This window comes from Hemibagrus wyckioides, linkage group LG22 (genome assembly GCF_019097595.1).
Source record: "Hemibagrus wyckioides isolate EC202008001 linkage group LG22, SWU_Hwy_1.0, whole genome shotgun sequence".
In the NCBI taxonomy this organism is placed as follows: Eukaryota; Metazoa; Chordata; class Actinopteri; order Siluriformes; family Bagridae; genus Hemibagrus; species Hemibagrus wyckioides.
In genome coordinates, this window is record NC_080731.1 from 16,291,129 (window position 1) to 16,309,504 (window position 18,376).

At 37.6% G+C, this 18,376-nt stretch overlaps 1 protein-coding gene across 2 annotated transcripts in view; it reads right to left on the reverse strand.

The window, feature by feature from the left end:
* Positions 1-336: 336 nt before the first annotated feature.
* wscd2 (WSC domain containing 2) overlaps positions 337-18,376 on the reverse strand; it is a 65,221-nt gene continuing 47,181 nt past the window's right edge. For both annotated transcript variants that reach the window (XM_058375308.1, XM_058375310.1), the window contains exons 4-9: positions 16,645-16,829; positions 12,324-12,445; positions 9,293-9,467; positions 8,171-8,335; positions 7,823-8,023; positions 337-4,216 (exon numbers count right to left, since the gene is read on the reverse strand). In XM_058375308.1, coding sequence (XP_058231291.1) covers positions 3,864-4,216; positions 7,823-8,023; positions 8,171-8,335; positions 9,293-9,467; positions 12,324-12,445; positions 16,645-16,829 — 1,201 coding nt within the window. In that variant the 3' untranslated portion in view covers positions 337-3,863. The remainder of the gene's footprint in view (positions 4,217-7,822; positions 8,024-8,170; positions 8,336-9,292; positions 9,468-12,323; positions 12,446-16,644; positions 16,830-18,376) is intronic.

Genomic DNA, 18,376 nt, shown 5'->3' on the forward strand with positions numbered 1-18,376 from the left:
CACAAAATATTGACACTTTGGGCCCAATTTGGACATTTCCACTTAGGGGTGTACTCACTTTTGTTGCCAACGGTTTAGACATTAATGGCTGTGTGTTGAGTTATTTTGAGGGGACAGCAAATTTACACTGTTATACAGGCTGTACACTCACTACTTTACATTGGAGCAGAGGGTCATTTCATCAGTGTTGTCACATGAAAAGATATAATAAAATATTTACAAAAATGTGAGGGGTGTTCTCACTTTTGTGAGATACTGTATAATTAACATTATTTGTTAATTTTTTTTTTTGTTAGTATTTTTAGCATATAGTCATACCACAAAGCACGATTGCATTTAGAGCTGTTTATTATCGAGGACCCGTACAGTATGAGCCTCAATCAGGCAAGTACAAAAATAGTTGTACATTTTTTTTTTTTTACACTTTTCAAGGAAATGAAAGCCAGGTCTGTCCACAGTTACATAGTGTACAGCGGGGAAAAAAACAACAAAAAGAATCAACATCACACAGCTTGTAGTCATCATTAATAAGTTGTCTGCAATAATTTACATTCATTCGAGTGAAAATACATTCATCTTGACTGGGGTTCTGAGGATCTGTCAGAGAAAAAAATTGGAGCAACCTCTCCAATTTTACCTCTCTTTCTCGTCCTACAAATATAAATAATGCCTTACAAAAATATCTGTGTACTGGAAGCAATGCTTGGTGTGTCATTTCATGTTGATTTTAAGCAATATTCAGTTTCCCTTTCTTGCATGATTGTGGCTAGCTAATGTGAATGCAAGAAACAGAAGGGGATATTTGCAATGTAATTCAAATAAGGAACTTTTTATTCAAAAAAAAAAAAAGCCTAGCATATGTTTTTCACCTTCAACAGAAAGCAAATCACACAATTAATTGTATAAATATTCAAGTTTAGGTTGTGTTCACGTATTCAGGTTCCACTCACACATATACAACCAGGACTGCTTTAATTTGAGGAGCAAATACAAATTCAGAGGGCAGAATAGACTGCAGGAGTAGTACATCTGGAACAATGTACTGGCCTAATAGGCTTTAAGATAAAAATACAAATTTGTTGGCTCTGTTACAACACACTTCAGCACACACATTTCAGAACTGTTCAGGGATTTTTACTGGATTTTTCAGGGTTGTGTGAAAGTGCTGCAAGCTGTGAGTACTGCTCTGAAAAAGCTCCATGGTGTATGAAAAGGTGCAGAGGAACTACAGCAGGTTGTGTAGCAGAAATTCAGCAAAAGGTGGCCATTCTACGAGCTGCTCAATTAACCATTTCTTAAACGTATAAAACTCTAAAGCTCGAGGAGAAACCACACTTCTTAAACTTACAACCAATAAGCCTGATTAAACAAATTGTTTAGTAAAGTTAGTGTGTAAATGTTTTAATAGGCCTAACCGAACTTAAAAAAAAAAAAAAAATCCCCCATAATTAAAAGCTTTAACAATTTTCATCACACTCATGCGCATGTCAATAAAGTACCATGTGCATTCACAGTTCAGCTGATTTACATTTAAAGCCATCGACAGAAAGTTCACTGGTCAAAAATTACAACTAAACTGTGAAAAGGTGCCTCTTAAATATTCCAATAATGCAGCTCAGCCATTGCAATTGCCACAGATACACACTAATTCTTCCTCCTTTAATAAGGCACCGTTACTTTGGTCTTAATTAAATGTCTTATTTGAAATTTGCTTCATTGCTTTTGGATTCCATCTTTTCAAAACATTAATGTAAAATAAGATTTTGATATGAAACATGAAATAAGTGTTCATTTAATCTGTGTGTCATTGTCAGTGTGATCAAAATATAAACGTGTAGTAGCTCATTAGCAATTACTGTATATGTATAATTACTGTATATTCAAATACGTTTCACATTTGTGAAGCCCCTTACGTGTAATCTACCTCCTCCTGTACATGTTCTTGCGCATGCTTTACGAATAAATTAGCACATATTCACTTTGGTAAATGAGGCCTATAATGTCAAAGGCACACACTGTCATGGTAACAGTAAAATAATGAACAGGTTGTTACTGTGACAGAGTAGTGTAATGGAAACACAAAGCAGTGAGATGAGGTGCAAATAAAATCTGTGGTTAATCATAGAAGTCATGCACTGTTCGAATATCCAAGTCTGTAGTTTTTCAATGGTCTGAAGAAGACGCCTTTTGCGCAGCATTTTAAGCCATTTTTCTTTGCTTTTGGACTTAATAACAACAGTCTGTTATTTCCAAAGGGAGGACAAAACCCTCAATATCACCTTTCACAATATTGTTCAAAACCAAGTAGTCTTGCAAAGTGCTTTCACCGAGAGAGAGAGAGAGAGAGTCTAGAAATAGAAAGCAGAGAGGAAGTCTGGTTCATAGGAAGTGTTCAGAAGGTGTGTTTCAAACCTTCTGCCATATACTATACAAGTATATAGTATACAAGAACTATATACATGATTCTTATTCTACATCATTAATTGTTTTGGGCATAAATAATAATAAAAAATACAGAAATGCAGTAAAACCTCTAAAACCAGATTCTCAAATCTGTTTTGTGGCCATGAACGAATATGATGGAGAGACCACTGTGACCATAGGTCTGAACATGACAGAGATAAGATCATTTTACTTTTACTGGCCACACTGTAATGAATAACTGACTAGGCCATGTAATACATACTGATATATTGTGCACTAAAATAAGTTGCTGGCTCACGTTACGTATAATCTGTGTCCTCATTATATAGACTTGTGGCTTTAAAAGAATTCGGTCACTTCAGTAATTCGTGACCTGTTTTGTGTTTGGTAACATAAAATGAAGTATAATATCATGACAGTTCTTAGTAAGTTCTATCAGTAAATTTAGGATCACAAGTAAAACAAGGTGAATTTCTAACTATTATTATTTAAATTGTATTTTTAACGTCTTGGGCTGTCCCTTCCGAGATCTTGTGATTTTTTTCATACTCTAATTTTATTAAACAGTGTATTAACCATATCAGTTACGCTTTATGGGCTGAACTTAGTATAAACATATTTCTGTGTGGAATGACTATTTCTCCTTACATTAAAATAAAATTAAACAAAACATTAGAATGTCTTTTTTTGTCTCCAGTTCCTTATAACCAGTTTCCTCATTTTCACAGTGCAAATAAAAAAATAAAAATAAAAAATGATGTTAATATTGTACTTCGGTTCAAAACCACATCCTGCCACTAAATTCACAGAACGATTCTAAGATAAGAATAACATTAACTGTAAGCCAATTCTTAGAATTAATCAAGGTTATGGACACAATGATCTGATTATTTCCATGTGTAAATTTTGTGTAGGTTTTTCTTTGCTTCCTCCTTAATTCCTCTTGCAAATTGGCAAATTGTGGCAATTCAATTTTCACCATAAAATGTTCAATGTTTCTGCAGAACACATCTCCTGTTTGCTATTGAAGAACTGTTACTGATGAATTGTGGTTAAAATCACACTTCGTTAAATCACTTAGTGCCATAATGTGATCGATACATGATCACATGACTTCACATCCACCCACACACACACACACACACACACAGTGGCATCACATAAAAAAAAAATGCTTAACCCACTATATCCTTCATAGTAAGTTGCCTAGAGTCTCCGATTGTCTTGCTTCACATGTCATGTGACCTTCAGGAACCTTTCTTCCTTCAGTATCTGCTAACTCAAAGTGCTGGTTTAGTGTTCTTAATGTTCCTCCTTTTAAAGATCTCTTTTGGTTGTGTGACAAAAAATAAGGAAACTGTGTTTTTTTTTTCATCAGGAACAAAGCAAGAAACTACAGAAACAAAAACAACCAGATAAGGAAATAGGGTGATTTTGTATCATCTCGGTCTATAATCATCTGGAACCCCAGAAAGGTTCCTCAGTTTGAGAGCAACGTCCACACTGCGTATCAGATCATCAATCTTTTCCCGCATCTCCGGTGTGTACGGGTCATACTCGAGTTTTCGGAGGCCCGAGCGCTTGAAGTTTCCATCTTTTTGCGCAACGACGCACAGCAGCCGATCCTCTGAAACGTCAAGGCCCAGAAAGAGAACCATGTGCTTCAGCTGGGTGAAAAGGTCATGCTTCAGCTCTTCAAAGTGCACCAAGTGCACGTTTTTACCGTACCGGAGCCAGTCGAGGGTGTGTGACGCCCACCACGGTGCGTAGTTCTTCACAAACTCAGGCCATTCTGAGACACAGTGAAAGAGAGAAGAGGGGAAAAAAGAGAGAAATTGATAACAGGGTAGAGGAAAGAACTAAAATGTCTACTATAAAAACAGGAACAAATACACAGAGTACAATAAGAACACATATATATATATATATAAATAAAACTAGGCAAGATGATGGTGTAGTGGGTTTTGCCACCTTAAAGTTCTTTTCTGATCTTAGGTTACTGTTTGTGTAGTGAGAGAAGAGAAGAGAAGAGAAGGGAAACATCAGTGGTAAGTTATTGCTCAGAAACACGACATTTACTGAACTGCGAAAGAAACTGGAAGAAGAATGACACACCAGAGCAATGTGAAAGTCCGAAGGTGTGACAGCTGTGAAAATGTTAGTTGTAACCTTTTTTGAAGTGTTAGAGTGATTACTGTTCTCTAATGATGATCACTGTGTTTTCCACAGCATAAAGGTTTTTGTTGAAGCACCTTATAATTGTATAAATCATGCTAGTATAAGAGAGATACAACCCACAGCTAATATTCCTAGCCTGTGTTCCAGCCCTAGCCTGGATTTTAATGAATGTGAAAATGTACGTGCATGTCCTGTGATGTGACTGAAACGAACTAATAAATGATGCAAATAAATAAACAATTGCATTGTAGAAGCTTGCACACTTCTTGCCTCGTAGAGCAGCAAGCAGCTCGATGGCACTTGCTAATGTGTTATCACTTCGCATGAACATGCAGTGACCCTTGTGAAGAGTTCACGGAAAAAAATGTCTCACTTTGTTTCTAAGTGAGATATTCACTTTAACAAATGCAGCAGCAACTGGCTGATTCATTAACTATCAAAATAAACAGTGAGATTAAATAGGTCTTAATGTGAATAACAGGAAGTGTGCTACAACAGCGATACTTCCTTTTATAAAAGAAAAAAATGTTTTAATAAATAGATTTCATGACAAGTTTAAATGATTATATTTCAAGGTAAAGTGCTGTTATTTATCTGTAAAAAAAAGAAACAAAGATTGTAGGGAAAGACATTGTGTTTAAAATTTACTTTACATATGAATGAATAAATAAAGACAAGTGACACAAGTTCTGAGAAAGAAGTCAGGTGCTGTTGGGGTTATTTCCAGCAAGATTGCTCTACAGTTTGTGAGAAAATTACCAGATTACTGAATGCAGTACAGCTGTAGAAATCACGTTATTATGCAACCGATGACACAAAGCTCTTCTTGAAGAATGAAGGAATCTGCTGAGAATGGCTCCATGCTGGAGATACGTGAGATTTCTGTGTATATGAAGATGGCTTTGGATTGCAATCGTCATGATCAGTTTTGAACTTAAGTCTTTAACAGTTGAAAACTTCAACAAGGACTTTATGTTATATCTAGAATGAATGTCCTGGTTTCATATTTATACATTTTATCCATATAGTAAGCCAAAGAAAGAAAATGATTTATAACCACACTCTGGTGTCACCCAGATGAGGATGGGTTCCCCGTTGAGTCTCTGAAGGTTTCTTCCTCATATCATCCCAAAGAGTTTTTTTCCTCACCCCCGTCACCTTTTGTTTGCTTATTAGCATAAATTTAAAATGTATTTTTTCTATCCTAATACACATTATACAGTATACTGTATATATTTATATAAATATACTTCAGTAAAACTACTTTGTGACAAATGTCTCCACTGTTCAAAGCACTATACAAAAATAAACAGAATTTTTTGGCATTTCAAAATCTTGAAATGAAGGTAGTTGATCTTTAGGAAATTTGTACCTTCCAGTTGTGGCCTGTGGTATATGTATTCCCACAAGTGGTTCAGTGCTCGGGTGAGCGTGTAACAGACACAATATTCAGATGATTTGGATCGGTTGAAAAGTATTATTGAGTATTATTGTTTTGATTATTATAGGAAAAATGGACAAAGCAGTGTTGTGTAATAAATAATACTTATTTTTAAGGATGCATAAATAGGTAGGTGAGATGATTTGCCCCTAACTGATACCTTTAACATTTTGTCTCATTAATAGCTCATTTAGAGATTTCTATTAGCTCTATCCTTTGTGAATAGCTGGCATATTCTCTTATTTTTCCCTGGCATAAAGAATTTCAGAAATGATCACTTATTTTCAACAACCAACAAGAAGTTTTTAAATGAACTATTACAAATAGGTGACAAAATAAAGGGAAAAAAATACAACATGAGACAATACAACAAAAGAATTATAGTGTGTCCAGGACATGCAACCAAAGCAATATTTGACAAGTCTCTGTGATTCTACTGGTGAAACAAACTCCATTCTCCTTTTGTTTCCTTCAGTTAGTGTCTTTCTGATGGAAATTCTGGACTGAATTTGGCTGGAAAATGCAGGTAAGCCCCAGCAACACTGCTACCCATGAATTACCCCAATCAGTATGATGGTAGCTAGTTTAATAGCATGCTTTATATAGGAAAATCATTTGTTGATTGAGAAAAAATAGTGGGGTGTGCATGAGAGTGAAAGTGAGAGAGCGAGAGAGAGAGAGAAAGAGAGAGAGAGAGAGTACGGTAACATTGGTCTCAGGTGCATAGGTGTGAATCACCCACAGAAAATGAATCACAGAGTCTTTTCCCACCATTCATCAGAAACAACATGAAGTGAAAGTAGCGTGTACAATGGTACCATAACACAGCTTCATCAGTGTCAGTAATTCTTCATTCTTTAAAAATTATTTACTTATCTATTCAGACCTAGTACAAATGAGAGACATCCTTTAATTCAATTCAATTCAATTGTATTTGTGTAGCATTTTTAACAATGGACATTTACACAAAGCAGCTTTTTCCAAAATAAATAAATTCAGGATCTAAATTCATCAAACTATCCTCTAATGAGCAAACCAGAGGTGATGGTGATGAGGAAAAACTCAAAAGGGAATCAAATCCTCATTTGGATGACACTGGATAGTGCAGCTGTAAATACGTTCCCTTCTATAACTGTGTATAAAATGTGCAGTTGTGTAACCAGAAAATTCCTTGTAGTTTTAACATGTAGAATATTTTGTTAGCACTGATGGAGACTTGTATCATTGCAGCCTAAAGCCATCTTCATGGTTTCTATAGTAAGTGGCACCATCTACAGTAATCAGTAATGTATATCACCATCCTCAGCTTCAGTGACGATGTTTCATTCTTTTTTAGTTGCATGTGTCCCTGAAAACATAGCGCAGATCTGAACTAGCCCAAAACACACTGATGTGTCATGTAGAGCACAATACCAGGACCCCCTCTAACAGGGCCCCATCTCACAGACATGTGGGACTTTTGTGCTCATGTGCAAGTTTATTTTTCAAAAGGAAGAGAACTTGTTTTGGAAAGACAGCAGAAAAACAAGAGGAAGAGGATAAAAAGAGGGAAGCAAAACTCTAATGGATCTGTAAACAAAAGAAGTAAGCAATAAGTTGGTACTCGGTTTGCAGCAGGTTTTTAAAGTATAGCTGCTTTATTGAGAGTATCAAAGCGTGACTCACTGTATAGATTATTTTATACAAGGAAAAAAAAGTGCCAAGAGAGAGCCTTGGTTTTCCCTGCTTGGGGCCTGGACATTTTCAAGAAGTATCTCTGTCATGCTTATTCAAACTCACCTTTTCCTTTCCAGTGGGCCTGAGAAGCGAATCCGATATGGCCGCCATACTTGCGGTTGAATTCAGCCATTAGAGCCTTGTAGGGGTTGCGGATCATCAGGATGCTGGAGTCGAAGGCCTCGATTTCTTTCTTGCCGCTCTCGTGCGTCTTTATGCAAATTGTCCTGCCACTGCGCCAGTGGTCCCTCTCGCCTTTAAAACCTGTAGATTCAGGCATTTTAATGTTTAGACATTAAAATTTTGGGTGTGTATTTATATTCCACTAAGATATTAATTTCTTGACTATTCATTAAATTAATTATTACTGTATATACTGTAAACTTATCTAACAGTGAGAATGACACTCACCCTTGTTGTATAGTGAACCATCAAAGTAGTAACTCCCTGTATAATACCCTGTAGCCAACTCGATGAGGTGTCGAGCCCAAGTATTCCCGGCTCCAGGGAAGCTCGCTAAAGCCGTCAGCCTTTTCGAACGCGTGGGCAGGAACCGCCGGTCCATACATCGATTGTCTAGAAAAGAAAATCATTTGGATTTGGAGAAGGTAATAAATGTAAATAAGGTGATTTCTCAGTCACTGTTGCTTCTGAAGCTTTGTGTGGGAGTTGTGTATCTGCATAACAGTTTGTTTATGATGCCATGCAAAAAGGTTCATAATAATCTTCCTAAGATCAGTGTGATGGACCAGATTAATAAATACCACATAAATGACTAAGAAAAAATGCCTCAGTTATTGAACACTTGATCCCATTAATTCCAGCTGGGGTACATACTAGAAAACACTGTCTCGGTTGTTATAGAGAGCTGTGTTGTATTTATTTAAAGGGAATCTAGTTTGTGGTGAATCATGTGTTTAGCTCTATAACGTCATTATCCATGGACAGGGAAGTGAAAGATGCTGAAAGGTGAAATAAACATCCTCAAAAGTCACATCATCATATTTCTTAATAACACTGAGTCACTATGGGATGCTGAGGCTTTTTTTTGTCTTAATATTGGACAATCAGCCCTATATACCGTATATACAGACTGTATACTTATGTGCAAAAAAAAGTGCTCTTATCATAGTGTGGTTTTAATCTGACATGATTAGACTGATTTGATAGTTGGGCTATGTTTTTGTGCACTGTGCTCGACTAATGTCACTGCATTTAAAATAATAGAAACATACAGAATTGAGCTCAGAATTAAATACAGCTTAAAAATACTGCATTAGTCTCAAAAACAGTGAGTGCAAGACAAATGTTAGGCCACATCACACCAGCACATCATTGTTGTTTGTTCAACAGACATGCGCTAATGGTTATATTTCATTTTACCTAGAAAAAGAACAATGAACAAGGCATGTTGATGCAGACTTCTGTGAATCACAACTGAACAATATGAACCAAGCCTAACTCTTGAAAATGTGCAGAAAAAGGAAATGGTGCGTTATGTGGTAGACGTCTTCCTGTTTAAACTGGCATTACCTTGCACTTGAGTTTGGTAAACTACAAAGTATTCGTCATTTCCACAGCTCTCGAAGTCCTCGGCTGCACAGCGATTAAGGCACAGGTCCTCTTCCTCAGGCTCGTGCAGGGTGAAGAGGGTGGTGGGAAAACCACAGTGGCATTTAATCCCAGCTAAAGCAGCCAGAGAAAACTCCTGCACACACACACACACACACACACACACACACACAGGCCTGTCTTACTTTGTGAGGACCTTCCATTAACACTAACAGGTTTTTATCACGGCCTAAATAACACACAAACTAAATAACCTCAAGTGACCACAGAAAATGAACAAAACTGATTTCAATATGGAATCCCTTTTTTTAAATAAATAAATAAATAAATAAATAAATAAACCAATTCAATAGATGTTTATCAGTTCTGGCTTCAGTTCATAGATGTGTTAATGCATAGCTCTCTTAAGATGCCTCTTAAGTTGATTTGCTAGTGTGATTGATAACATTGTCCTGCTGTATGACACAATTCCAGCCCGGTTTAAGCTGCTGGACAGATGGCCTCACATTTGTCTCAAGATTACTCTGCAATAAAGAAGATGAAGATGCCAACCCTGCAAGCACTTTGAGGATAACAACCTCTTAATCAATACACAAAATAACATTCTACCTCTGTTGTATCTCCATCATTGAACATTTGAAGGCTCCGGCATGGAGGAGTGATTGTTAAATCTACAACAAACTCAGATATTAAGCTATTTATAAGTAATATAATTACTAATAGGTAATAACTAAGAAGTATTTACATTGTTTTATAATAACACTATTTGGTGTCACCCAACACAGTTGGGTTTCCTTTTGACTCTGGTTCCTCTCAAGGTTTCTGACTCTTCCATTTAAGGGAGTTTTTCCTTGCAACAGTTGTCTCAGGCTTGCTCATTAGGGATAAATTAAATAAATTTAAATATGAGTCTAATATTAATCTTGAACTTTTTTCTAATATTACATCTTGACCTTTTTGTTCTATATTTCCTATATTCTGTAAAGCTGCTTTGAGACCATGTCTATAGAAATAAAATTGAATTGAATTACAAAGAGAAGTTGTCTCAATGACTGATAATGTCCCAGGTCCTGTAGCTGCAAAACAAGCCTCCACCATACAGCTGGTATGAGGTGCTTGTAGTGAAACACTGTGTCTCAGTGCAAAGGAAGGAGTGCAACATTTCTGTGGTTTGTCATTTTTGGAGAGAAGGCGCTTTACCCTGAAACCCTTCCATGAAAGCCATACCTTCTTATGGTATTGTCATGAATATAAATAGTTAATGTTACGCCTGTAGGTCACATGACGTAGCTCTTGAGTTTTTTATTTATATCTCCCTGCATTAAACAGCTTGACCTTGGGCTAAAGTAGCTGACGCCCACTTCTGGCAAAATTTAGAAACTGTCATGAAGGTTCTCTAATTTGTAAGCAGTCAAATTCATTGGAGACAGCCTTACAACATTTCCCAGCAACCACTGCTTTTCTGAGGTCATGACTGATGTCCTTACTTCTTTGCATGATGTAAAATCACATCCAAGTGTCCAAGTTCTGCTTTCATAGAGTTAGTCACACATCCTGAGGACGAGCTGATCACGTGTGATCATGCATCTCATTAATAATACCTGGTTGCTAATTCATCTTTTAATGACTGTAATGACAGTTGTCTTTTCTGACAGTAGTGAGGACCATACAATTACTATTTAGGTTCTGATAAATAAAAACATAGAATTGCAAAAGGGGTGATTTTTTTCCCCATGACTGTAAGCGTTGTTTCAAAACTGTGGCTTTTACTTTTTATTTTACTTTCAGATTTATGCTCCACACGTAAAATGTTCTCACATAAACTTCCTTTTACCTCCATAAACAAAAGAACCTGATCTGGAGAAAAGTGGTTTCTGAAGATTGTGTAATATCCTGATGTTCTTTTTTTACTTGAGAGGAAGTTTCTAAGAGTTACAAAGAGACTGATAAAGGCCTCAGCTTTCAGATGACCTTAAAAAGTTGTATAGGATTCACAATATTTTACACTAGGTGGATGGGTTTAGAAAGAAAAAGTCATTTCATGTTGAGATTTGGATTAAGATGGTTATCAGCTCACAGGTTTCTGTATAAGAAAAGATCTTGTCATCAGTTGTATATCTTGGTGGAGGATATGAGGGAATTTGGCTGGTTCCCACAAAAAAAAAAAAAGTGTTTATTTTTGGTCAGATATTTCTATCCTTGTAGAGAGTTACATCAAATGGTAACTCTAATTTTAAGCCTAAAATAAAGCAGTATGAGTACAATATTCTGAATCTTAAAGCTCTTTTGAGGAACCATGTCCTGTAACCGTTTTCACAAGTCATATTAAGTCTTCGAGGCTCTCACGCTATACTTCCTCTCATGTCAGGATCAGGATATTACTTAGCCATCTTCACTGACCATTTAATCCAGATCAGGTTCTTTCTTTTTTTTCTCTCTCTCATCTAATGTGTGTGCATGAACAGCAGGAGACGAAGTGTAGAGCAGCTGGAAAGCAGCCAAGCCTTATTGGTCCATGTCCAATTTTTTTTCTTTCTTTTTTTTTGTAGAAGTAAAGCCTACATGCTTTCTCACTCTGGGGCCTCTGTGCTTGCCACATAATGATTTCCAACATTGCTAGGTGAGAACAGAACAAAATCCATGTCAGCAAGTAAGATTTGTGTGTGATCTGAAGCAGTGGTCTTTTCCTTTCCTGAATCTTTCTTTTACTTTTACTTCCATACTTTTCATCTTCAGTAAAGACACGGAAGCTGCATTTCAAAGTTTGCCAGAGGAAAGATAGAGGTGAATGCTTGCATGTTTAGTGGCCTAAAAAAACAGCATATATCTATGTACACCACAGTGCCCGCAGTGGCAGTGCCTCAAAAACTATTTTTTTTATTTGATATATTCCCTTGTGTTTTTTTCTGATGAGTTTTAGAATAAATATAACACCCATACACATGCAACCAAGCAACTTTTGCCACGTGAGCACACACACACAGACACACACCTTCTCTGTGCACATGTCCACACACTTGTCTACGGACATGTTCTGAATAACAGCAGCAGCAGGAAGTGCGAGCGTGACATTGTCTGGTCTCCTGAAACAGCCTTTAAAGATGGCACTTCCATCTGAAACACAAACATATACATATATACAATGTGAGTTGGTTCCAATAATAATGGTAATATATGGCGAATAAAACGCTTTGGCGCATGCAGCGGCATGGCAAAAGCAACTATGCCTTCGTTGATGATTTTCCTCTAACAGCACGTCTGAACCTCTTATGTCACTGCAAACTGTCAACACAAAGTGCTCTTTTAAAAATCTATTTATAATTAGACTTATCATAAGTCTAAAGTTGAACCTCTGACTAAATGCAAAGACTCCACCCAAGAAGACATACATATATATTTATTCATGTTAACATGAATCATTCTATAATGAGGCCAACGGTTTTCAGAGGAAACACCCACTTCACTACACACCCACCCACACACCCACCCACACACACACACACACACACACACATCTGTTAAATGACGAATGTATTAACTCAGTAATTAGCAGGACGTGAGAAGAGATGGGATTATTTTCGTTTTTATCAATCTTTCACGTATCCGTGAAACGTGAAAAAAGACAGCAACATTAAAGCTGCAGAACTTTACTTGTAATTAAGTTTATTACCAACAGCAACATCTCTTCATACCACACCACATTTCAATACTGCCACCAACCCTCTTTGTTTACAATCCTTTTATTTTTACACAATGTCCTGTATAATATGCAGAATGTACATTGGTGCTCTTTGGTGTATTTTGTGTATCTGTCCTGTAGGATTTACTTTAAATCCGTAGCTCTGTTGTTTTATGTAGCACCATGGTCCTGGAAAAACGTTGTTTCATTTTACTGTGTCAGCTATATATGGTTGAAACAACAACCTCTTCCTAACAGAGCAAAGTCGGGATTTTCGCCGTCCTTTTCCTTCCTCCTTTTCGTTCTGCCCTTCATTGTTAGCAACAGTATATCAGCCATAACATTAAAACTGCTGACAAATAAATCTGATGAACTCGTTACAGTGGCACCTGTCAAGGCCTGGGATTATATCTGGCAGCAGGTGAACAGTCAGTTCTTGAGGTTGGTGTGTGAAAAATGGGTCAGAGTTAGGATCTGAGTGAGGACCAAATTATGATGGTTAGACAACTGGGACAGAGCATCTTGTGGGGTGTCCTGGGTATCAGTGGTTAACACCTACCAAAGTGAGAAGGAGAACCGGTGAACTACCAACAGTGGGTTATGGGTCGTGCTGACTATCTAGTGTACACTGCTGAAAGCACCTATAATAGATGTGAGCATCAGAACTGGACCATGGAGTAATAGAAGAATGTGGCCTGAATCATGATTTCTTGTACACTTACCTGGGGAAGACACGGCACCAGGATGCACTATGGGAATAATGCAAGCTAAAGGACGCAGTGTAATGTTCTGCTGAGAAATTCTGGGTCCTGCACTTATGTAGATGTTGCTTTGATACATACACTATATGCCCAAAGGTTTTGGGACACCCCTCCAAATCATTGAATTCAGGGGTTGTGCTCGGCCCCTTAGTTCCAGTGAAAGGAACTCTTAATGCTTCAGCTTCATACCAAGACATTTTGGACAATTTCATGCTCCCAACTTTGTGGGAACAGTTTGTGGACGACCGCTTCCTGTTCCAACATGACTGTACACAAAGCAAAGGTCCATAAAGACATGGATGAGTGAGTTTGGTGTGGAGGAACTTCACAGAGTCCTGACCTCAACCTGATAGAACACCTTTGGGATGAATTAGAGCGGAGACTGTGAGCCAGACCTTCTCATCCAACATCAGTGCCTGACCTCACAAATGCGCTTCTAGAGGAATGGTCAAAAAATTCCCATAAACACACTCCTAAACCTTGTGGAAAGCCTTCCCAGAAGAGTTGAAGCTGTAATAGCTGCAAAGGGCGGGACAACTCCATATTACATTCATGTGCAAGTAAACGCAGACGTCCCAAAACTTTAAGCAATATAGTGTATGACCTACCTAAACATTACTGCAGACACACCTTCATGGTAACAGTTTTCCCTAATAGCAGTGTTCTGTCCACCTCACAACTTCCAGGATCTGCTGTTTAAGTCTTGGTGCCCTACCTCCAAATTCTCCAGATTTCAATCTGGTCGAGAATCTGTGGGACATACCAGACAAGCAGGTATGATCCACAGAGGCTCCACCTCAGAACTTACAGGTTCTGCTGCCAGATATCACAGCACACAAGCTTGGGTCTTGTTGGAGTCTGTGCCTCAAAGAGTCAGACAGAAGGTGAACCTATACAATATTATTCAGGGGGTTTTAATGTTGCTGCTGGTAGGACATGTTGTCCTCTTGTTATCTGTTGCCTGAAGTCTGGTGGCACCAACTTGCAACTTGAAACTCACTCGTCTTTGCAATGGTTATTCACTGGGTACATGAGGTACCTGGCATTATCAGGCAATGACATTTGTCCAGTCCATTTTGTAGAGCTTTAGCTTGGACACAGTCATTGTGTTTTGCTACCTAATAAATGTGCACTATAGTTTCTGTTCCTTTTAGAAGAGCAACGTCTTCCCTAATTGTGCATTAAGCACATGTTTCATTCTGTGTGTATTTTTCTGTTCATGTGATGGTGTAGTTTGTGCTCTCTTACTGCTTAGGTTAGCTTTACTTGGTTTATTTCCTGTTTTCGTTGTGTTGATAGGCTTTTGGCTTGAAGTATTTTTGTTTTGTGGGCAAACAATGTCTCATCCAAACACAACAAACACAATATCCCATCCTAACACAACACACACAACAATATCCCATCCTAACACAACACACACAACAATATCCCATCCTAACACAACACACACAACAATATCCCATCCTAACACAACACACACAACAATATCCCATCCTAACACCACACACACAACAATATCCCATCCTAACACCACACACACAACAATATCCCATCCTAACACAACACACACAACAATATCCCATCCTAACACCACACACACAACAATATCCCATCCTAACACCACACACACAACAATATCCCATCCTAACACCACACACACAACAATATCCCATCCTAACACAACACACACAACAATATCCCATCCTAACACCACACACACAACAATATCCCATCCTAACACAACACACACAACAATATCCCATCCTAACACCACACACACAACAATATCCCATCCTAACACAACACACACAATAATATCCCATCCTAACACAACACACACAACAATATCCCATCCTAACACCACACACACAACAATATCCCATCCTAACACCACACACACAACAATATCCCATCCTAACACAACACACACAACAATATCCCATCCTAACACCACACACACAACAATATCCCATCCTAACACCACACACACAACAATATCCCATCCTAACACAACACACACAACAATATCCCATCCTAACACAACACACACAACAATATCCCATCCTAACACCACACACACAACAATATCCCATCCTAACACCACACACACAACAATATCCCATCCTAACACCACACACACAACAATATCCCATCCTAACACAACACACACAACAATATCCCATCCTAACACCACACACACAACAATATCCCATCCTAACACCACACACACAACAATATCCCATCCTAACACAACACACACAACATCTCAGTCTAATGCAAAACTCACCACAACATATTTTCTTATCAAAATACATACAAAACAACACAAACACACAACAATATATCAGTGTTAGATAAAACACACAACAATCTCTCTTCCTAATGCAACACACACAATAATATCTCTTCCTAACACAACATACTCTTCCTGACACAACACGCACAATATCACACACAATAATATCTCTTCCTAATGCAACACACACACACAATATCACAGTTTTACACAACACACACCACAATTTTACCCTTACACAACACACACACACAATAATGTCTCCTTCTAATGCAACACAGACAACAATATCCCAGTGCTACAGAACACACACAACAATATCACAGTGTTACTCAACACATACCATAATATCCCAGTGTTACACAGCACACACAACAATCTCACGCTTACACAACACACACACACACACACACAATAATGTTTCCTTTTCATGCAACACAGACAGCAATATCCTAGTGTTACACAACACACACAAAAATATCTTTTCTTAACACAATTCACACAGATGTCTGCATGGATGTACTATATGTTTATGTGCTAGTATATACTGTGTGTGTGTGTGTGTGTTATTGCTCACATCTCCGTGCAGACTCCTGACTCAGTTCCAGTCTGTAGATGGAAAGGCGGTTTGCTCCTCCACACATCTTGCTCTTCTCCCCTTTACACTGCATGTTGCACTCGCTGTCTGAAACATTCGCCGCTTGGATCCTGTGACCGCAGTAACACTCTGCCCCGAACTCCAGGCCAGCATATAAGTAGCCCCTGAAATGTAGGGAACGTGTTGGAACACAAGCGTCCATAATAGATGTCACACATTTACACACTATAACAGTTGTGAGTAATAATAACAACAAAAGAAGAAAACTGATCACACAAAATCTCTCCACAATCTGATTCCCTGTAAATGGTTAACACCTGATGTTAATAGGGTGTCATTTGTAAGCAAATCGACTCTTTTAGAACTGACTCAATTATATGACTCATTTAAATAATTTAATTAATTAATTAATTAGTGGTTAACACTCCACTGCTTCCACTGTGTGTGTGTGTGTATGCATGTGAGAAACAGAGAGATGTTTGCATGTGCTGTTGGTTTGTGAGTGACTTACTGATGAGTCAAATGATCTAGCCTAAATGTCACACTGTCAATTCACTACTGGTTCATTTGTTCTTATACAACTTGCTTGTATATGCAATTTTTTTTTCTCTATAAAAAGTGCACTCGGTTTTCCACGTGATGCTAACCAATATGCTAGTAGTATCTCTAATATAATTTTTTTTTTCTAATTCCGCAATATTCCTATTTCTATTACTATGCAATAGTAATTTTAGTTACTTCATTTAAACAGCGCCAGTGTGGCATTCAGTCAAGTGCAGCTTTTGCCTTTTCCTGTCTTTTACCACAGGCACGTTTTAAAAGCGGATGTTTTAGCCCATGCTAACCACTGAAACACTGTTTTAGGCTGAGTCAGTGCTATGGTAAAATGACAGCACAACTTTTAGGAAATCACTTATGAGCAGATGTAAGTAAACAGGGTGTTGCCTATGTGTTAACATTTAATTCACTTCATTTACTCCAACCGTGTGCACGTGAGTGCAAGTTATCCTGCATTTACTAACAAGTGATCATGAGGGATACGATGAATTTACATCCTGGATTTATATATATATATATATTTCTGTAAAGCTGCCTGTGACAATGTCCTTTATTTATTTATTTGTACATGTATTTTTTTTAAGTGTTAAACATATAAAATTGTAACTGAATTACTACACTGAAAATACAGAGGTTTTAGATTGAACTCACAAGGTGATACATAGAAATGACTTAAACATCAAAGTAAAATCTTTATAAGCAACTAACATATACTTACGTATATTATTTGGAGTAAGCTCAATTACTCTAAACTCTTAGAGAATAAATGTCACAATGTCATAGCCAACACTGACCACTAGAGGGCACACAAGCTCATCGTTTCAGCTATTTGTGGTAGTTTGTTAAGGGCCAGTGTAAATAAAGTATGTGTGTAAAGTAGTTAATTAAAAATCCTCTAATTGCGCTAATCATTTGGCCAAAGGTTTATGCCATTGATCCTTTTTAACACATACGAAATCATGTCTAAAAACGTTTAATATTAATATTGTGTTGGTCCCCCTTTTGCTGCCAAAACAGCCCTGACCCGTCAAGGGCTGGACTCCACTAGATCCCTAAAGATGTGCTGTATCTGGCACCAAGATGTTAGCAGCAGATCATTTAAGTCCTGTAAGGACTTTAAAGATCAGACAAATGCTCGATTGGAATTGATATC